Source organism: Bos indicus, chromosome 6, assembly GCF_029378745.1.
Source record: "Bos indicus isolate NIAB-ARS_2022 breed Sahiwal x Tharparkar chromosome 6, NIAB-ARS_B.indTharparkar_mat_pri_1.0, whole genome shotgun sequence".
NCBI lineage: Eukaryota > Metazoa > Chordata > Mammalia > Artiodactyla > Bovidae > Bos > Bos indicus.
The window spans coordinates 45,132,737-45,152,600 of record NC_091765.1 but is presented as its reverse complement, the minus strand read 5'-3'; the positions used below and the strand labels follow the sequence as shown (position 1 = coordinate 45,152,600).

General features: G+C 44.5%; 1 protein-coding gene across 3 annotated transcripts in view; it reads left to right on the top strand.

Annotated features, from left to right (window-relative positions):
* Positions 1-19,864, top strand: part of CCDC149 (coiled-coil domain containing 149) — a 119,581-nt gene that overhangs the window by 91,630 nt on the left and 8,087 nt on the right. For 2 of the 3 annotated variants that reach the window (XM_019962529.2, XM_070791239.1), the window contains exons 10-12: positions 9,882-9,958; positions 11,318-11,350; positions 17,120-17,236. In XM_019962529.2, coding sequence (XP_019818088.2) covers positions 9,882-9,958; positions 11,318-11,350; positions 17,120-17,236 — 227 coding nt within the window. The remainder of the gene's footprint in view (positions 1-9,881; positions 9,959-11,317; positions 11,351-17,119; positions 17,237-19,864) is intronic. The other variant, XM_019962530.2, reaches the window with a different exon arrangement.

The following is a 19,864-nucleotide window of genomic DNA, read 5'->3' as shown; positions in this document are numbered from 1 at the left end:
CCAAATCAGCAAAAAAAAAAAAAAAAAAAAAGACGGTGAAAAGGAATAATATCTAAGAGAGCATGTCTTCTTCTGTTACTATAAACATGTTAACTACATTGGACAAAATCAAGCAAGTTAAAGTGGCATGTAGAGATGACAGAAGCAAAATTGGAAGTGTTCAGAGAATGGTGAATAAACCATAAATCAATGCAACAAACGTTGCCAATAGAGCCAGCTTCGAGGACCAGCGACTCATGCAGTCACACACAGCTCAGTGTTCAGAAGGTCCCTGCACTTGGTCTAATGCTCTGCAGTCACCATCTTCAAATTCTTGATTGTTTTTTAACAAGAGGGCCCCGAAGTTTCATTTTGCACTGGGCCCTGCAAATTACGTAGCTAGTCCTGCTTTTATGACCTACACGTGGAAGCAAAATTAAAGTGTGCCGTGTAGGAGCAGCTTCCCAAAGACTGGGCTTCCAGCAAGAACAGGGAGCAGTCAGGGAACTGGGGGCCTGGTGAGGTGGGGGTTTGCAAGGGGAGAGGCAACCGTGAAATGATGGAGAGTATTGTAAAAACAAAATAGCAAAAAGAGAGGCTGGGAGTGAAGGGAAGATAGCACAGGAGATTAAGATATATATAAAAGAAGGCGGAGAGCAGTGGAGGGAGTCTGGGCAATCTCAGAGGGATGACAAGGGTGATTTATTGACAGAAGGTTTTTTAAAATTCTTTTAAAAGAAATATTAACCAAGGACTGAAACAGCCAGATGCTAAAATGGAGATGCTCCTCAGGGGAGGACGAAGAAATGGGGATCTCCTCAAATAGGTACAAGGTCTGTTTTATTCCGCAGCTGGTAGTGGTCCCAGGAGCCTTCTCTGTCCTCGCCAACTCCCTATGAAGCATCCACAGAGGCCCTTTCAAACCTCCTCGGGTCTTCTCAGCCCTCATTTGTTCTCAGCAGGTAGCCTCAGCTTCTCTTTTACTGAGAAAACAAAGCCTGCCTATCAAGAGCCCGGAGGCTCACTGCTCCCCAGTGTCTTCCACCCTCTCCCTCTGGTCTCTGGGAAACACACTGACCCACTGACCTATTGGTCCTTACCCTGCTCCCTCCTCTGGGGCCTGGCTCTCCTGTGAGCTCCTCTTTCAACCTTTTCAATTTCTGCCCCTCCTGCTGCGTCTGCATTTTCACCCAGAAACCTTCCAGATCTTTTTAAACATCCACCCCAAAAGGGTTCCATTCACCTCCAATCTTTGTGAACAAGAGGCCATCTTTATTTCTTCATCAACCACCTCCCAAATGTGTGTTCTAGGGGAGGGGACACCTATGGTAGAATTACCTGAAGGGGGTAATTGTTTAGAAATGCAGATTTGGGGGCGTTCTGGAAGGAATGTCGGGATTCTGAATTTTAGCAGGTGTCCAGTGATGCCAGGGACAGGCTTGAATACCTCCCAAGACCTCTTCTGAATTTTCCATAGCAATCTTCCTGTGAGGGTCACCAGTACCCCAGACCTCACTTTCTGAGTCTCTTTCTTCTATAATTTCTCTTCATCCCAATTCCCATCTTGAAAACCATCTTCCTGGATTCCTTCTGCTCTCTCTGCTGCCTCGTTCCCTCTCCCTTCTCCTCTTCCTCCTTCCACCCTAGGCTTCTCCCTCCTCTTCCTCTCTTCTCTTCCATCTTCTTACCCCTACTCAGGGGACCTGTCTTTGCTTCCTGTTCTTTACAGACGTCCTAGAACTCTTGGCACCTTGCCATCAAGAGCAAGACCCACATTTCCAGCCGCTCAGTTGACAGTTTCTCCTGAATTTCAGCTCTTCAAATTCAATGAGTCTAGAGTCTGGAGCACCCATTCCTTAGTATGTTTTCAGATCAGATCAGATCAGATCAGTCACTCAGTCGTGTCCGACTCTTTGCGACCCCATGAATCGCAGCACACCAGGCCTCCCTGTCCATCACCAGCTCCCAGAGTTCACTCAGACTCATGTCCATCGAGTCAGTGATGCCATCCAGCCATCTCATCCTCTGTCGTCCCCTTCTCCTCTTGCCCCCAATCCCTCCCAGCATCAGAGTCTTTTCCAATGAGTCAACTCTTCGCATGAGGTGGCCAAAATACTGGAGTTTCAGCTTTAGCGTAATTCCTTCCAAAGAAATCCCAGGGCTGATCTCCTTCAGAATGGACTGCTTGGATCTCCTTGCAGTCCAAGGGACTCTCAAGAGTCTTCTCCAACACCACAGTTCAAAAGCATCAATTCTTCGGCGCTCAGCCTTCTTCACAGTCCAACTCTCACATCCATACATGACCACAGGAAAAACCATAGCCTTGACTAGACGAACCTTTGTTGGCAAAGTAATGTCTCTGCTTTTCAATATGCTATCTAGGTTGGTCATAACTTTCCTTCCAAGGAGTAAGCATCTCTTAATTTCATGGCTGCAGTCACCATCTGTAGTGATTTTGGAGCCCAGAAAAATAAAGTCTGACACTGTTTCCACTGTTTCCCCATGTATTTGCCATGAAGTGATGGGACCGGATGCCCTGATCTTCGTTTTCTGAATGTTGAGCTTTAAGCCAACTTTTTCACTCTCCACTTTCACTTTCATCAAGAGGCTTTTTAGTTCCTCTTCACTTTCTGCCTTAAGGGTGGTGTCATCTGCATATCTGAGGTTATTGATATTTCTCCCGGCAATCTTGATTCCAGCTTGTGTTTCTTCCAGTCCAGCGTTTCTCATGATGTACTCTGCATATAAGTTAAATAAGCAGGGTGACAATATACAGCCTTGACGTACTCCTTTTCCTATTTGGAACCAGTCTGTTGTTCCATGTCCAGTTCTAACTGTTGCTTGCTGACCTGCATACAAATTTGTTTTAATATATGTTTTAATAAAACATAATAGTATGTTTTAATGTACTTTAAAATGCTTGTGCCCTTTGACCCAAAGGGTCAGTTTCTAGAAATTTATCTGAAAGAAACAAATCAGAACAATACTCTTAAGATTTATCCATGAGGTGGTTCACTGTAGATTCATTTATGAGAGTGAAAATGAGTGGAAACAACCAGAATATTTTTAAATCGGAGAATAGTACCGTGTGTACACGCTAAGTCGCTTCAGTCGTGTCCAGCTCTTTGTGACCCTGTGGACCTTAGCCCGCTAGGCTCCTCTGTCCATGGAATTTTACAGGCAAGGATACTGGAGTGGACTGCCATGCCCTCCTCCAGGAGATCTTCCAGACCCAAGGATAGAAGCTTCATTTCCTGTGGCTCCTGCATTGCAGGTGAATTCTTTACTGCTGGGCCACCAGGGAAGCCCTGGAGAATGGTTAAGGTTATAGTAAATCCATAAGGCAGAATATTACACAGCCCCTTAAAGTGTGACTTGAAGAATATTTAACACGTTCTGGCCACCATCCTAATGCCTAGGTTTGACGAACTTCCACATCACTTGTGTTGCAGCTGTCCCAAGGCCAGAATGTTCGTCCATTTTGGTCACTATCCTCTCTAGAACGTTGGACAGCGCTAGGCCCACAATGGGTGCTTATAATTATTTGATAATGAATAGATGATTGACTTAGTCTAACCCTTTATTCCTCTTCCCTTAATACTCATGTGCAAATGGGCACTAAATTTTATGATTTTCATGCATGCATTCATCTACTCAATATATATTTCCTGAATGCTTGCCAGGGCCCTTCTGTTTTCATCTCCTACCTGCTCCCTCTGCTTGTTCCCCACCAGACCATTCATTATCTTGTCCTTAGGAAGATCATCCCATGAACCCTTGATCCTCAGACCCCCGCCTGCCTCCTCTGCTGTTTACCTGGGCACACTACCTGCCGACCTTGGTGCTGATCACAATGCAAGCCTCCACCGAAAAGCCCAGCTGAGTCCCACCACCTGCTAAACTCAATGATCCCAAGCTGCTGGCTGACACTCCCATCTCTTGTGATGGACTGATTTCCTAATACATGCCCACTATACCCCACTGCAACCACACGCATCTCCAGGTTTCAAGGACCCTTGCTTTCTATTGAGAAAGATAGACGTTTTCATTTTGCAGGCTTTGTTTCTTTAACGCACCTTTTTGTTTTTAACGGTTATTTAATCATTTTGAGGAGAAGGTGATGGCACCCCACTCCAGTACTCTTGCCTGGAGAATCCCATGGATGGAGAAGCCTGGTAGGCTGCAGTCCATGGGGTCGCTAAGAGTCGGGCATGACTGGGCGACTTCACTTTCACTTTTCACTTTCATGCAGTGGAGAAGGAAATGGCAACCCACTCCAGTGTTCTTGCCTGGAGAATCCCAGGGATGGGGGAGCCTGGTGGGCTGCCGTCTATGGGGTCACAAAGAGTCAGACACGACTGAAGCAACTTAGCAGCAGCAGCAGCAGCAGCAATCATTTTGAACCATCTGATTCACATTTTAAAAGGTTAAACAACAGTATATCTCCAAACCATTGTCTCTCAGCCACCCAATCCACCTTCCTGGAAGAAACCACCGTTCCTCATTTTTTATGTGTCCTTGCCAAGGATACGTATATAAGCAAATGTATAATATAATACATTTATATAGACACACATAAATACTCATATATTTTATATACATATAGATTTTCTTTTGTCTCTCTCCCTTTTTATCTTTTTACAAATGGTAGCTAGCATTCATCAAAAAAGTTTTTTTCACTGTCTTCCACCTTGCTTTTTTCTCATTACAATAGATCTTGAAGATTGCCTCATATCAGTACATAAAGTACCTAATGTGCCATTTTTAATACTTTGAGGGTCTTAAGTTTCATACTTTCAATAAGTGTTTTATTTGGGGGTATGTGAAAAAAACAAATTATATAACAGATGGAGGGGGGCTAAGAATAAAATGTGAATTTGGTCTGCTTGCTCTTATCCCCCTTGATTTAGCCTTTTGTAACTAAAATTTTAAAATGGCTTTGTTGAGGTGGAGCATTAGCAGTAGGAATGGATGCCTGTGTCTGTTCTGTAAGAGCGTGTGCCCCCTACTGGGTTTCCGCTGCCTGGCACTACACCCTCTACCCCTTGCCCATCCCCACCCTCCTCTCCCTTAATGCTGCTGCTGCTGCTGCTGCTAAGTCGCTTCAGTCGTGTCCGACTCTGTGCGAACCCATAGACAACAGCCCACCAGGCTCCCCCGTCCCTGGGATTCTCCAGGCAAGAACACTGGAGTGGGTTGCCATTTCCTTCTCCAATGCATGAAAGTGAAAAGTGAAAGTGAAGCTGCTCAGTCGTGCCTGACTCTTAGCGACCCCATGGACTGCTGCCTACCAGGCTCCTCTGTCCATGGGATTTTCCAGGTAAGAGTACTGGAGTGGGGTGCCATTGCCTTCTCCTCCCTTAACGCTAAGAAGGCCCAATGGGAGCCAGCTTGACAAACTGATGAATAAACCTAGGACTTTATAATTGGAGAGAATATTCAATTAATAAGCATTTTGCTTGAGGTACTTGTTGCGAGTTTGCAGCTGTCTAGCTATTGTTAAAGAAGGGATGGGGTTCGTGTGTCTTATAAACAGGTTAATGATGAAGAGGCAAATATTAAGAGCATGTCTCATGGAACACGACCTTCAGTTCTCCAGCCTTTTCCAACGAGCCCTCGCTCTGCCGGTGGTGGGGGGTGGCAACAGTGGTTTATATGTGAGGACATCCTGGCCTTTCACCACCCTCTGTGCTTTGCCTAAAACTCTTCACTGCTCTCTCCCTTACCTGGACAATGGTAAGTAGCCTGGAAGTTCAAGATCTTGGAAGCAGCAGGAGCTGTCCTGGATCAGAGCAAAGATTCAAAAGAAGATCTCCTGGGGTGAAGGTGGGGGGCGAGGTTATCTGCAGTTTGTGTGGGGCCACTGCCAGCTCTTCCTCTTTTAGGGATCAGGCTCCCCCCGAGACCCTCATTCAGGATTCCTGCTTCCCATGTTGTCCAGAGAGAGAGGACAGGGCAAAGTGGTGGCTAGTTCCTGAGTTAGTTCTGTCTTTTGCAGATCCCCTGTGGGCTCCCCTGGTGGCTCAGAGATGGTAAAGAATCTGCCTGCAATGCAGGAGACCTGGGTTCAATCCCTGGGTCAAGAAGATCTCCTGGAGAAGGGAATGGCTCCCCACTCCAGTATTCTTGCCTGAAGAATTCCATGGACAGAGGGGCCTGGCAGGCTACAGTCCAGGGGGTCACAAAGAGTTGGACACGACTGAGCAACTAACACACACAGTGTTTTACTATCAGAAACTACTACTGAAAATCCTATCTAGAAGCCCAGTGTCTTGAAGTTTTTTCTAGGCTATCAGGTAGACATATGCTAAAATTTTCCCTATTCTAAAACAAGCCACAGCTAAATAAAAACTTTATTTTAAACACCACCCCCCTGCCCCACCCCGCATCTTACAAAGAAAAAAATCCTCTCTCAAGCCTGTTTATGCCTCAAGCTACTACCCTGACTGTCTCCTTGGATTCCCTGCTAAACTACATGAAGAGTCATCTATATTCACCGCTTCAGCTTTCTCATAGGCTGCTTTTCCAACCCTGTCACTTGGGTTCTGGATTTCACCCCTTTGTCTGTCTTGTAACAGCTCTCTCAAGGGTTGGGCACATCTCAGCGGCCTTTTTCATCCTGTGTGACCACCTCCTAGAATAAGATGATACAGACCATGCCACCTGACCTAGAACCCTCTCTCCCTTCCCCATATGGCCCTGGTGCCAGGTGGTGCCTGTTCCCTTTCCACCTGTTCCTCTGGTCCCTTCTTGCTTTACGCAGGTGACACTGTGGTCCCCAGTTCTCCTGACTTCTCTCTTTCCGTTGGGGAGTAGACCTGCCCCCAGCATACACTCTCATCCTTGCACTCCTGGATCTTCCTGTCTCCCAGAGACGTCCATCTGTCTCCTCAGGTATCCCAAGGTCACCTCCTCCCCTGCCTCCTTCTTATGACTCTTCCTTTGGCTTCCTACATCCCCACTGGCTCTTGTGGGATATAGCTTCTCATCTTTGTTCCTTACAGCCTCAATAATTGTTGGATTGGTTGAACTTCACTGAACGGACCCTGTTTTTACTTCTACTTTCTTGATCTGTGTGTTCTGCCAGCTATGAAGGCTCTAATAAGCCTCTCCTCTCCCTGGGCTGTGTTACATCACATTCAGTGGACCACCTGCTATATCTGTTCAGTGTGAAGCCAACTAGAAGACCATGTGTCATTTGAAGGATCTTGAGTTATATTTTGCAGGTCCAGCTGTGGCTGCATCCATATTTCAGTTATGCATAGTTTTAAAGAGAACTTGCTTTAGGCATGTGAATGCTGGTTTTCTAGTGTCGTGAGGGTGTTATTGGTTAAGAACATGAACTTGGGAGGCAAAGGTTAATCTACCTGAGGCATAGGTTAAAAATCCATGCTCATCACCAGCTGAGTCCAGCATGTGGTTTTGGTTACGCTGACTAATTTCTATGCCTCTGTTTTCTAATGGGAGTAGAGGGTGCTGGGTGAGAACACTGGGGGTTGGGAAAAGACAGATTTAGGATGAGCTGTGTGTCCTTAGACAAACTGCTTGACCTCTCTGTTAGGGCCCACATATATAAAAGGAGGATAAAAATACAGTCTACACTGCAGAGTTTTGTCAGGTCAGAGAAGAAAGTGTACTTTTGGTAGATGTTTGGCATGCACTCTGACTCAGACCTGGGATTCAGGAAAGATTAATTGCTATTTGTGTTAACCATAGAATAGTTGTTATTGTTATTGATGATGTTATTGTTGCCATTACTACTACCACAACTTCTACTGGGTCCATTTTACTACCTCCAGCCCTGCATCAGATGCCTGTGTCAGACTAAAGAAAAAAAGCAGTCAGCACCGACAAACTAAGGCAAGGTCCCTGAGAGTAGATTGTTCCAGACGCCAGCAAATTCACGTTTCTGGGAGACGTGGCTGCGTTATCCAGGAACATCAGAAAAAATACAACCAAATGTCTCTTCACCACGCCTTTGAGCGTTGCCCTGACGGCATCTTTCATTGTACACAGAAGAGTTAAGCCTTATCTTTTGTTTCCAAGAAGCAGCCACATACAGATGATCTGATCATTCTAAGAAGCAGGCATCAGCTTGAACACCAATGTGATTGCATCTCAAACCCATCAGCTGGTGAAAAGGGAGCTCAGATCAGAAGGTCTGAGCAAAATATTGAAAGCGAGATTACGAAGAAAGGTGTTTATTGAGGGGTCAGAGACATGAAAGCCGAATAGACCCAACAAATGGAGTGAAAATTGAAAGTAATTGATAAAGACTATGCAGAATTTAAGACTTAGGGAAAAGAAGAAAAGAAAAAAGCTCTAAGTACCTAGATGAACAAAACCACATAGAGTCACGTCAAAGAGTTTTCTGTGAACTCAAAGGGAATATTAATTAAGAGTCTGCAAGTCAATTCAGGTAAAATAAGGATGCATTAGAAGCAATACACATATATGCAGATATATACACATTCAGATCTTGGTATGTATGTGGGTGTGTGCATCTATGTCTAGAATATAAAGAAGTATAGAAGAACAATTCTGGCATTCTGGTTTCTCCTGCTGAAAGACTTTGAAACATTGTTATTAAGGTGATTTCCACATCATTTTAGCACAGCAGTGCCAAGAAAATCCCCCAAAGATAAAGACTGGTTTTTCAATTTCCAGGCCAATGAAAAGCGATTAAGTTTCAGATGACTATCACATCATTTCCCAACTATATTTAATTTTGTGTAGAGTGAAGGAGGGGAAATATGTGGCCACATTTAGGTCTCTTCATGCATAGAGATAAAGTTTGGCTTCTAAGTAAACAGAGTAATCTGTTAAAATACACATTCAAGATCTTATACATCATAGTGAATCAGAATAGTCATCCTGGAAAGCAGTGTAATTATTTTAGTGATTCTATAATTTCTGAAAGTTTTTCAAATGTGTATTTTTCAATTCCAGAGATCATTACAAGCTATGAAAAATGCATTTATTTAATGAAATATATTTATTGAGCACCTACTACTACCAGGCATTATGCTAGATATCAAGGATATGGCCATTCGTAAGTCATAGGTTAGGTCTAAGAAGGTGGATATTATTTTATTGACTCGAAGTAACATCACCAAGCATGTTCTTTCATCTTATTTGTTCGACTTGGTTGCTTCTAAAACTCAGATCCACCCTCAAAGAATCAAGTTGTGATACTTGTAAGAGTATTCAAAATTAAGTGTCATCTTTAGCCATGCTCCTCCTGCTGCTGCTGCTAAGTCGCCTCAGTCGTGTCTGACTCTGTGCGACCCCAGAGACGGCAGCCCACCAGGCTCCCCTGTCCCTGGGATTCTCCAGGCAAGAACACTGGAGTGGGTTGCCATTTCCTTCTCCAATGTATGAAACTGAAAAGTGAAAGTGAAGTCGCTCAGTCATGTCCGACTCTTTGTGACTCCATGGACTGCAGCCTACCAGGCTCCTCCATCTATGGGATTTTCCAGGCAAGAGTACTGGAGTGGGGTGCCATTGCCTTCTCTGCTTTAGCCATGAGGAATTCCCAAATAGAAATGATGTAAGATGCCTGGGTAATGATAGAATCATTGTTTGTCTTCCCAGCTACCTTTGTGGGAGAAGATTCACTTGAATGGCAACACTTTAGTAAGGTTTAAATCACTTTAAATCATTCACTTTATATTTTCATATGTACTTGCAGTAGAGTCTGTGTATGTTTAGCACGTGGGTGCGTGCTCACACACACACACAAACACATACACCACTGTTTTTAGCACGTGTCTTAAGTCTCAAAACATTTTCTCTCTACTAGTGCATCACCAGCCTTCCCAGATAGCCTGCTCACAGCCCTAAGAGCTGATGAGACAGATGCTTATTGATCTGTCTTTTGCCATTTTTCTCCCCTTTTCCAGAATCCTAGGGAATCGGGTGGCTGAACTGGAGAAAAAATTAAGAACTCTGGAAGTTTCTGGTTTGTGGAGTCTCCCAGGTAAGTAGAACTTTATAAAAATTTCTTTTTTTGAAAATTTGCAGAGCAGACTTTACCTTTTTAACGTTCTTTTATTTGAAGATTATTGCTGAGATGTCTATAAGTGTTTGAAACTTAAAAGCCATGATTTTGGAGGAAATCAGAAAAAACCTAATAAATATACAAAGTGAACTATGAAGTTTGCTAATCTAAATTCTGAAATTGTCATTGTATATGTCTGTATGTATGTTATTTTTAACTTTTGTGAGTATGGTAAATTGCTTCATTTTTTCCCTGTAGGTGTCTTATAGAGATGTGTTCAGTTTAATCATCACCCCTTAAAAGGAATATAAGAACTCACAAAAATTTATTCTATTTAATCATTCGTTCTAAAAATGAATGTACGAACTTACAAAGACGTATTCAATTTAATCATCAGTCTTAAAATTGAATATAAGAACAAACAATTGTTCTAACCCAAATGCGCTTTACAACCTTCTTCCCTCTTCCCTCATTCCATTTACTACATAGCTTGAAAATAAAAATTTCTGCTGTAGATTTTTTTTTCCGCAGTGGTGCCGGGTGTGAAGAAACTGATGTTTCACATTAATTAGCTATATTTATCCCATTTGTCTTGGTAAAATACCCCCCTTCATGAGACCCCCGTCAGCTTTCTTCTTTCTCTTTACATTCTCCAGAAACTTGTATTTATCATTTTCTACCACCTCCTCTTTCCCTGGAAGCAACTTTGTACATATATTTTTAGTTACTTAACCTTTCTGCACAAACCCTTCTCTACCCTTGAATCATATCCGTTGCTTCCTTGTAATGTATGAGAAATGAACATTGCCACAGGGACATGGACAAAACCACATGTTTTCTTAATGTAAATCTGAATAGCCGCCTCAGGTTGCCTGGAAGTGTATTTCATAAATTGCAATTTTTAGTAGAGATTCCTTGAACTTGATGTCAGAAGACCTAACAGACCTAATTAGTGCCAAGTGCCATCCTGGGGATTTGAATGATCCATTTTGCACAAGAATCTTTTGATGCAGTTAAAACCTTATCTCTTTTGAAGGCCTTTCTTTTATTGCATTGAATTTCAACACAGTCAGGCAAATCTATCGTTTATTTGTGCAGTCGGATTGCTATTTCTGTGCATGTTCTAGCGTTTGGATTTTTTTTTTCTCTCCAAATGACTTAGTGAGATTTCACAATGTTTTATTTCTACAACTTATGTAAAAAGATGGAAGTCAAATAAATGAAAGAATGCTGAGAATTTCCTATCTCTGCTGTTGTTTGGTCTAGGTTAGAATGGCTATTATGCAATAACAATTGTTTCTTTCCTTTTTTTTTTTTTTTCCCTCCTGCTGCCTGAAGGCCTGAGCTACAATGTTTCCATAGGATTTGGGAGTATGTTCTTTTTGAAATATCTGTGTTTGTGGCTAATAGCAGTGCATTAATGTCATCCCTGCATGTAAATAAATAGAAATGCATTCTCTTTGTATCCTTGCACTTTTCTGATTAGAATAGTCAATTGAAATAGAGAATTCAATTAGCACAAAGCAAATATTAAATGGTAGCATTTGCTTGGAGGGCAGCGACTGAATGAATTTTATGCCCCAGCCTGTTTGTTCTAATCTCTGGCCTCCACGTGGGTACAAAGTGGGAGGACAAGAAGAAAAGAACTGCAGTTCCCCCAATCTGACACGGTTTATGTGACTGTGGTAGCACTGCCCTGATGCAGTAATAAAGGATGTTACAATGAGGCATCACCTCACTATCATTTTCAAACCATGTGGGGGGAGAGGGGCCTCTTTCCTGCAAATCAGACCAGTCCCTTCTATCTGCTCATCATTGTATGGTCTCCATTTGAGCTCTAATAGGCAAGCAAGCGGAGAAGGCAATGGCACCCCACTTCAGAAAATCCCATGGACGGAGGAGCCTGGAAGGCTGCAGTCCATGGGGTCGCTGAGGGTCGGACACTACTCAGCAACTTCACTTTAACTTTTCACTTTCATGCATTGGAGAGGGAAATGGCAACCCACTCCAGTGTTCTTGCCTGGAGAATCCCAGGGACGGGGGAGCCTGGTGGGCTGCCGTCTATGGGGTCGCACAGAGTTGGACATGACTGAAGTGACTTAACAGCAGCAGCAGCAGCAGCCAAGCAAGAGGAAGTATATTATTTTTTTTCTTCTCCTCTTCCTCCTTCCTCCTCTTACTTCCTCCACTTCCTTTTTCTCTTCTTCTTCCACTTTTCTCTTCTTCCTCTTCCTCTTTCGCTAAGTAAGGGAATATTTACTATTTTAGCCAAGTAGAGGGGATTGAGACCCAGTGGTTTCAGAGAATTGCTAGCTCTCAGTTATTTACCAGTCTTGAAAGGATCTGTGTCTCCTCTAAGAGATCAGTCCATAACATGTTGATACTTTCTGAGTATCATCTTTGTGAATTCAGTCCTGTACCAGGCGTTCTAGACATGCCCCTCGCCCCCTCCAAGAATCAACAGTCCCACTGCTGCTGCTGCTGCTAAGTTGCGTCAGTCGTGTCCGACTGTGTGTGACCCTATGGACAGCAGCCCGCCAGGCTCCGCTGTCCACAGGATTCTCTAGGCAAGAATACTGGAGTGGGTAGGAAAGTGCGATGAATATGCATCATGCAGTGAAAGGAAAACACAAAATGATACAGAAGTGTCAATGAGGTGATAAAGATGTTAGTATGTGAGGGAATAATGTGACAAGTCATTGAATACTGGACCTGGAATGACAGTTGAGAGCAAAAAGTTCAAGGATGACAAATACTTGGTATATATTACACAGCATCATTTCCGTGCCAGTGGCAGACATAGCTAATCAATCATATCGCCCTTCCTTGCTAATCTCACATGTGGCCCTCAAAACAGTCTTTTACGTTGGCTTTCCAGGAAGCTACCTCCTGGTCAGAGTTGATATGTGAGAGAAAACCTTCTTCCCTTTCATGAACTAGTCTGATCCCCTCATTTTAAGGAAACAGAAATTTCCATAAGGAAACAGAAATTCAAGAAGTTGGGTAATACCTAAGGCCACAGAAGCTGAACTCAGGTGTTCAGATCTTCATTTCAGTGCTCCATCTGCCCAGGGAAAGTACAGTTCAGGAAAGAGAGACACAGAAGGCAGGGGGCTGGCAGATAGGAGAGTGAGGGAGGGTAGGGAGTGTAGATCAAATCAGCTGGGGACTGGTTCTCAAAGCAAGCTGAATTGGAGAAGAAAGATTCAGAAGCTGGAACAATCTCTCCCAAGACTCTAAAGGACCGTGGTGAAGAAGCCCACCTCTCATGACTATAAGGCAGAATTTCTCTTGGCCTTGGAGCATGCTCTTTTTCTTTGACTCTCTTCTCCCTCCCTCCTCACTCTCTCAGCCAACAATATTCAGCTCTTGGTGGTGTTGGATAGAGTTGGGGCAAATGTGTGATCTTGCCGGGAAGCAGGCAAGTCTGACAGATGTCACAGCCCATGTGGAGAAATCATCTGGAAAGCAGCAAGTCCTCCAGACTGTTTAACAGTCCCTGAGAGGTGGGGGAGACACAGGGCTTTGTAGAGAAAGCCACAGGGTGGGCTGGTTGGCCTTGCTCTTCAGGAAGGAATGGCCCTCCACTCTCCCCAGCCCCCCATCTGTCAGCCTTCTTCTCCCGGCAGTTTGCTGGCATCTGCGGGTGAGAATGATGCTTGGAGGGGGCGGGGGAGGGGGCAGGCACTGAGAGAAGGCTTCCTGGATGTGCTTCTGCTCCGAAAAGAAACACTGAAAGCCGGGAAAAAGTCTGGCAAGAGCAGAGCCTGGCTCTTTGAGCTTTTTATTTGAATTCTGTATTTTCCACTCTCAACATCAGTCTGGGGAGGAAAATGTGCATTCTGAAAGTAACTGGCACATTTTGGAGAAAGGAAGGAGTGCTGTTGTGTTATAGGGAATCAGGAGGGCTTCTGGAAACTCAAACGCCAGTTAACAGAAGGGCCTGTGTAACCTGCGTTGATTGTGGTTTGAATCTAGTTTGTGGATCGTCCACACCCCATTCCCCAGTCCCAAGGACCAAAATGGAGCTGGGAGACAGCAGACCATCAGATTAGAGTTCAACATAGTCAATACAGAGAGAGCCTGGGCTTAGAAACAACAGAACTGAGAGCCTTCTAAGGAGGGTCTTTGAATTCTTCAAATGTTTTGCAAAAACCAATCTTGACATTTTACCATCAGATAAGGAAGTAATCTTTGCAGGTGGGGATTTTGGAAGGTGTTTATCTTCTCCTCCAACCCCTACTTTGATTAGATACGGATTAATTTATGGACAAATGGTGGTTTCTGTTTCCCATGTCTGCATTCCTGTTGCTCAGATTCTTGCAGAAGTTTAGGGCTTCCCAAGTGGCTCAGTGGTAAAGAATCTACCTGCCTATATAGGAGATGCAATAGATGCAGGTTTGATTCTTGGGCTGAGAAGATTCCTTGGAGGAGGCATGGCAACTCACTCCAGTATTCTTGCCTGGAGAACTCCATACACAGAAAAGCCTGGTAGGCTATAGTCTGTGGAGTCGCAAAGAGTCAGACATGACAGCACACCCACACATACCCCAGCATTTTTGAGGAGCCATTGTGGAGTGGATAATTCACTGTGGTTGAAGAGGGCCAGGAAGTCATTCTGCCCTAGAGGATTCCTCACAATAGGAAGACGCGAGGGTCTCCCTCCCACTGCCTTACCCACTCAGCTGCAGCCAGCTCCCAGCTCCGCCCATATTCTGATTCCTTGACCACAGGACAGAGTGGACTTGGAAGGCTTGTTGGAGCACAGACAATAGAGTGTGCCTCTGCTGCCAGCGTATCTGCTGGAAAGATGGAACAGGAATTGCAATTCTCCCCCTAACTTAGGACAGTGACTTATTGAAGAGAAACACAAGAAGCCCACTTGAGACATCTGGTATGGCTTCGTAACAACCATTATTGCTTCATGGTGTTTCTAAATTGTATCTTTGCAACATAAGGGGAGACCTGACTGGGTTGACTTCATCCTGTTGTTCAGTTGCTCAGTTGTGTCTGACTCTTTGCAACCCTATGGATTGCAGCACACTAGGCTTCCCTGTCTGTCAGCAACTCGTGGAGCTTACTCAAACTCATGTGCATCGAGTTGGTGATGCCATCCAACCTTCTCATCCTCTGTTGTCCCCTTCTCCTCCTGCCTTCAATCTTTCACAGCATTGGGGTCTTTTCCAATGAGTCAGCTCTTCGTATCAGGTGGCCAAAGTATTGGAGTTTCATCTTCAGCATCAATCCTTTCAATGAATATTCAGGATTGATTTCCTTTAGGATGAACTGGTTGGATCTCCTTGCAGTCCAGGGGACTCTCAAGTGTCTTCTCCAACACCACAGTTCAAACGCATCAATTCTTCGGCACTCAGTTTTCTTTATAGTCCAACTGTCACATCCATACATGACTACTGGAAAAACCATAGCTTTGACTTGGTGAACCTTTATTGGCAAAATGATGCCTGTGCTTTTTAATATGCTCTCTAGGTTTGTCATAGCTACATCCGGAGAGCCTCTTAAAATATCCAAAGCTTCAGTTCAGTGGTTCTCCTTGGGAAACCTCTCCAGATTGTGGTCCTAAAGACTCTGGATTTCTTTCAACTTGAGACAATATCTATACTCCTGGAGAACTTCAGGGCCAGCTCATATCAGATCCCTCTTCTTCTGGGATGACCCTCATGAAACAGAAACCCGAGAGTGATGGCTGCTAATAACAAGCTCCACCTGCCTGAGGGAGCCACAGGCATCCATACCCACCAAGTAAACATCAGGATTCCCAAGGATGCATCAACCATTTATTCACAGTTATCAGCTGTTTATGAAGCACCTACCGTATGCCAAACTCTCTACTAGTTTTGGAAATCAAGTTAATAAGATTACATGTATGACCAACAGGGAGGGTAGTATTACAAACAAGTTAAGGGCTCAGAGGTGCAGGCCAAGGTTCACCTCGTTCTCCAAGGCAGTGGACATCTTGACCCAAGTACCATTCTGTGCTCCACCAAACCTGAGTAGAATCATAGAACTTTAGAGCCCCAGAGACATTCAGTGACTTGGCTTCAGATAAGGTTTCATTCAAAGCCAGACAGCTGAGGCTGGAGCATGGGCTGGGCCATGGTCCTGGGGTTCACTGTTGGCATGGTGGTACCCACCAAGAGAATCTTCGGGGTTCATGGGCAGGAGTTGGAGATGAAATCCTCCCTCACCTGACCACTGGGCAGCATCACCTTCTGTGTACGTGTTTTGTGTCCATGTGTACAAGCTCACATTTCAAAGCCACACCTCCCTGCTCCCCACCTTCATACCTTGCCATGGCCTCAAAAATAGAGTTGTAATGGTTTTCCTTTCCTCTTCCTCTTCACCTCAGGCTTTCTCTGCCTGGTTAGGGAGCTCATATGAATTGATAAAAGGGTTTGGCTGGGATGTGTCTTTATATCCTAAATAGAATCTAGCTGTGATCATTTGGGGAACCTGATACTACCTGCCTTATGACATACTTATGATTCAATTTAAATGACCAAATCTAATTAAATCAGACCCAGTGTGTATGGCAGTTCTACTGGTTCCATAAAACAGTCATTTCAATCTGTGAAATTTCTTGAGTGCTGACGAAATGCCTACATGTTTTACGTGAATCACTTCATTTTATCTCCACCACCCCCTGAGGTGGCTGCTGTTATTCTTCCTCACTGTACAGATGAGGGCTCTGAGGCTCAGAGAGGCTCAGTGACTTGTCTGAGGTCACCCGGCTAGCTAGTGATGGGCTCCAGGACACAAGCACTGCAGCATGGCTCCAGAGCCTGCACTCAAAGCGCTCGACTACTCTTGTTAGTATTGCTATTGTCTCACCCAGATGAAAGCCATTCAGTTTCTGATAGATACAGCATGCTACCCTTTAACGGTGGCATTTGTGGGCATCTGTGTTCTGAGCAGACTTTAGGACTCATAGGCAGCTGGCCCTGGACCCCTCTGCCCTGCCTTCACTGTGGAGAGGGTAGGCTGGCCCTTCTCCACCATGGCACTGTCTATGATTGAAGAAGGAGCCTTGCTCACCCAAAGAGCCAGTCCCTTGGGTGGGCTGAGTGTTGCCACCACTCCAGTGGTGACATAATATGTCCATTTTCCTCTTTTCTGTGACAGGGGGCAAAGACACCATACTGTTCAGTGACCCGGCTCTTCCCACCATGCAGAGGTCAAGATCCCCACTGCTCAAGTTTGTGGAGCAGCCCAGTGAAAACAAAGCAAGTCCCAAGCATGGTAAGCAAGCCCTTAATTTCTTGACTCTTTCCTGGCCTGTGCCTGGTGCGGGGGATGAGTGGACACCAGTCCTTCACGTTTCTGCAGCATCTGCAGCACTTTTGGGTCATCCCTCATGCTTCCTCTTATTTGGAGTTTCCAGCAGAAGAACACTGGTTCCTGCACTCTCAGCACAGTGGAACGAGGCTAAGAGTGAGGGTGCAGGATTTAAGCAACCTGGGTTCATATTGCAGCCTCACATCACACTGGTTGTGAGAACTTGGACTGGTAACTTCAGCTTCAGTTTCCTTTCCTATAAGACAATGAGATGAGACACTGCCAACCTCGGGGAAATCTTGACACATTGCCTGACATGTGGTAAGTAGTCTGGGAATCAGTTGAATGAAGGAAAAATCTTCCTTACCAGGCACACTTTTTGGAGGCAGTGTGTTTTAAAGGAGATCAAGGGCCCATTTAAGGTGCCAGATGAAGCAACAAGGTGAGAACCAGATCTCTTCCAAGGTGGTAGTCTCATTTCTCTAGCTAAACTATCCTTCACATCTTTCTGAGTTTTGCTCAGCTTCTTCCTACAGCCCCAATATGGTTGCCAGCTTCCAAATGATCCCCACTTCCTGGCATTCATGCGCTTGTATAGTTCTCTCCCACATTGGTCTATGTGACTGATGGGTTACAACAGAAGTGATGGTACATGACTTCTGGGGTCAAGTTATAAAAGGCACATGGTCTGCCTTGCGCTCTCTGACTTGGATCACTCACCATAGAGAAAGATGGGTGCCACATCACAATGATTCTTGACCATCCCTACATGCTGTTCATGTGGCCTGGAACTGAGGCCTCCAGCCATCAACCACGTGAGTGCACCATCTTGGAAGCAGATTCTCCAGCCCCAGGCAAACCTTCAGATGACAGTAGCCCTTGTAAAGGTTTTGATGACAACCACATTAGAGACCATTAGCAAGAACCACCCAGATAAACTTCTACAGGCTCCCAAGTCATAAGCTGCTAAGTTTCAAGATAATTTGTTGTACACCATTAGATAACTAATATACATCTATTTCTGCTTTATTGAGACTATGCCAAAGCCTTTGACTGTGTAGATCACAATATACTGTGGAAAATTCTGAAAGAGATGAGAATACCAGACCACCTGACCTGCCTCTTGAGAAACCTGTATGCAGGTCAGGAAGCAACAGTTAGAACTGGACATGGAACAACAGACTGGTTCCAAGTAGGAAAGGGAGTACATCAAGGCTGTATATTTTCACCCTACTTATTTAACTTATATGCAGAGTACATCATGAGAAACGCTGGGCTGGAAGAAGCACAAGCTGGAATCAAGATTGCCAGGAGAAATATCAATAACCTCAGATATGCAGATGACACCACCCTTATGGCAGAAAGCAAAGAAGAAGTAAAGAGCCTTTTGATGAAAGCAAAAGAGGAAAGTGAAAAAGTTGGCTTAAAACTCAACATTCGGAAAACTAAGATTATGACATCCGGCCCCATCACTTCATGGCAAATAGATGGGGAAACAATGGAAACAGTGACTGACTTTATTTTGGGGGGCTCTAAAATCACTGCAGATGGTGATTGCAGCCATGAAATTAAAAGACGCTTACTCCTTGGAAGGAAAGTTATGACCAACCTAGACAGCATATTAAAAGCAGAGACATTACTTTGTCAACAAAGGTCCACCTAATCAAGGCTATAGTTTTTCCAGTAGTCATGTATGGATGTGAGAGTTGGACTATAAAGAAATCTGAGTGCAGAAGAATTGATGCTTTTGAACTGTGGTGTTGAACTGAGAGTCCCTTGGACTGCAGGAAGATCCAACCAGTCCATTCTAAAGGAAATCAGTCCTGGGTGTTCATTGAAAGGAGTGATGTTGAAGCTGAAACTCCATACTTTGGCCGCCTGATGCAAAGAACTGACTCATTTGAAAAGACCCTGATGCTGGGAAAGATTGAGGGCAGGTGGAGAAGGGGACGACAGAGGATGATATGGTTGGATGGCATCACCGACTCAGTGGACATGAGTTTGGGTAAACTCCGGGAGTTGGTGATGGACAGGGAGGCCTGGCTTGCTGTGGTTTATGGGGTTGCAGAGTCAGACACGACTGAGCAACTGAACTGAACTGATACCCAGCACATGGGTATCAAGGTTCTTTCCTGTGTTTCTACAATTTCCTCTACATGTTCTTTTGCTGAGAACCATGTCTTCAACCATCACCTCTACCAAAATATATTTGAAATATTTTTTCCCAGTGGGTCTCATTTACAGAGTCATTGTCCTATCTTTCCCAAAGCACAACCTGTCCCACAAACATACTCTATGGACTTTTCAAATGTGACATCACAGCCCTTCCTGCTGCCCTTCTTCTTGTCACTTAACTCTCCAGCAACCCTCAGAGTCATCATCAACCACTCTGCACTTTCCTTCTCCATCCATATCTGGTCTGTTGCTACCATTTCTTCAGAGTTTCTTGCATCTCCATTCCTATCACCTCTGGCTTGGTTTGGGCCCTCCTGACCTCCTGGGAAAGGCCTCCATTCTGGTTTTCCTGCCTCCCAGAATCTCCTTACTCCCTTCCCATCTTTATCCTGCTGCTATAGGATAAAGCTTCTGGAG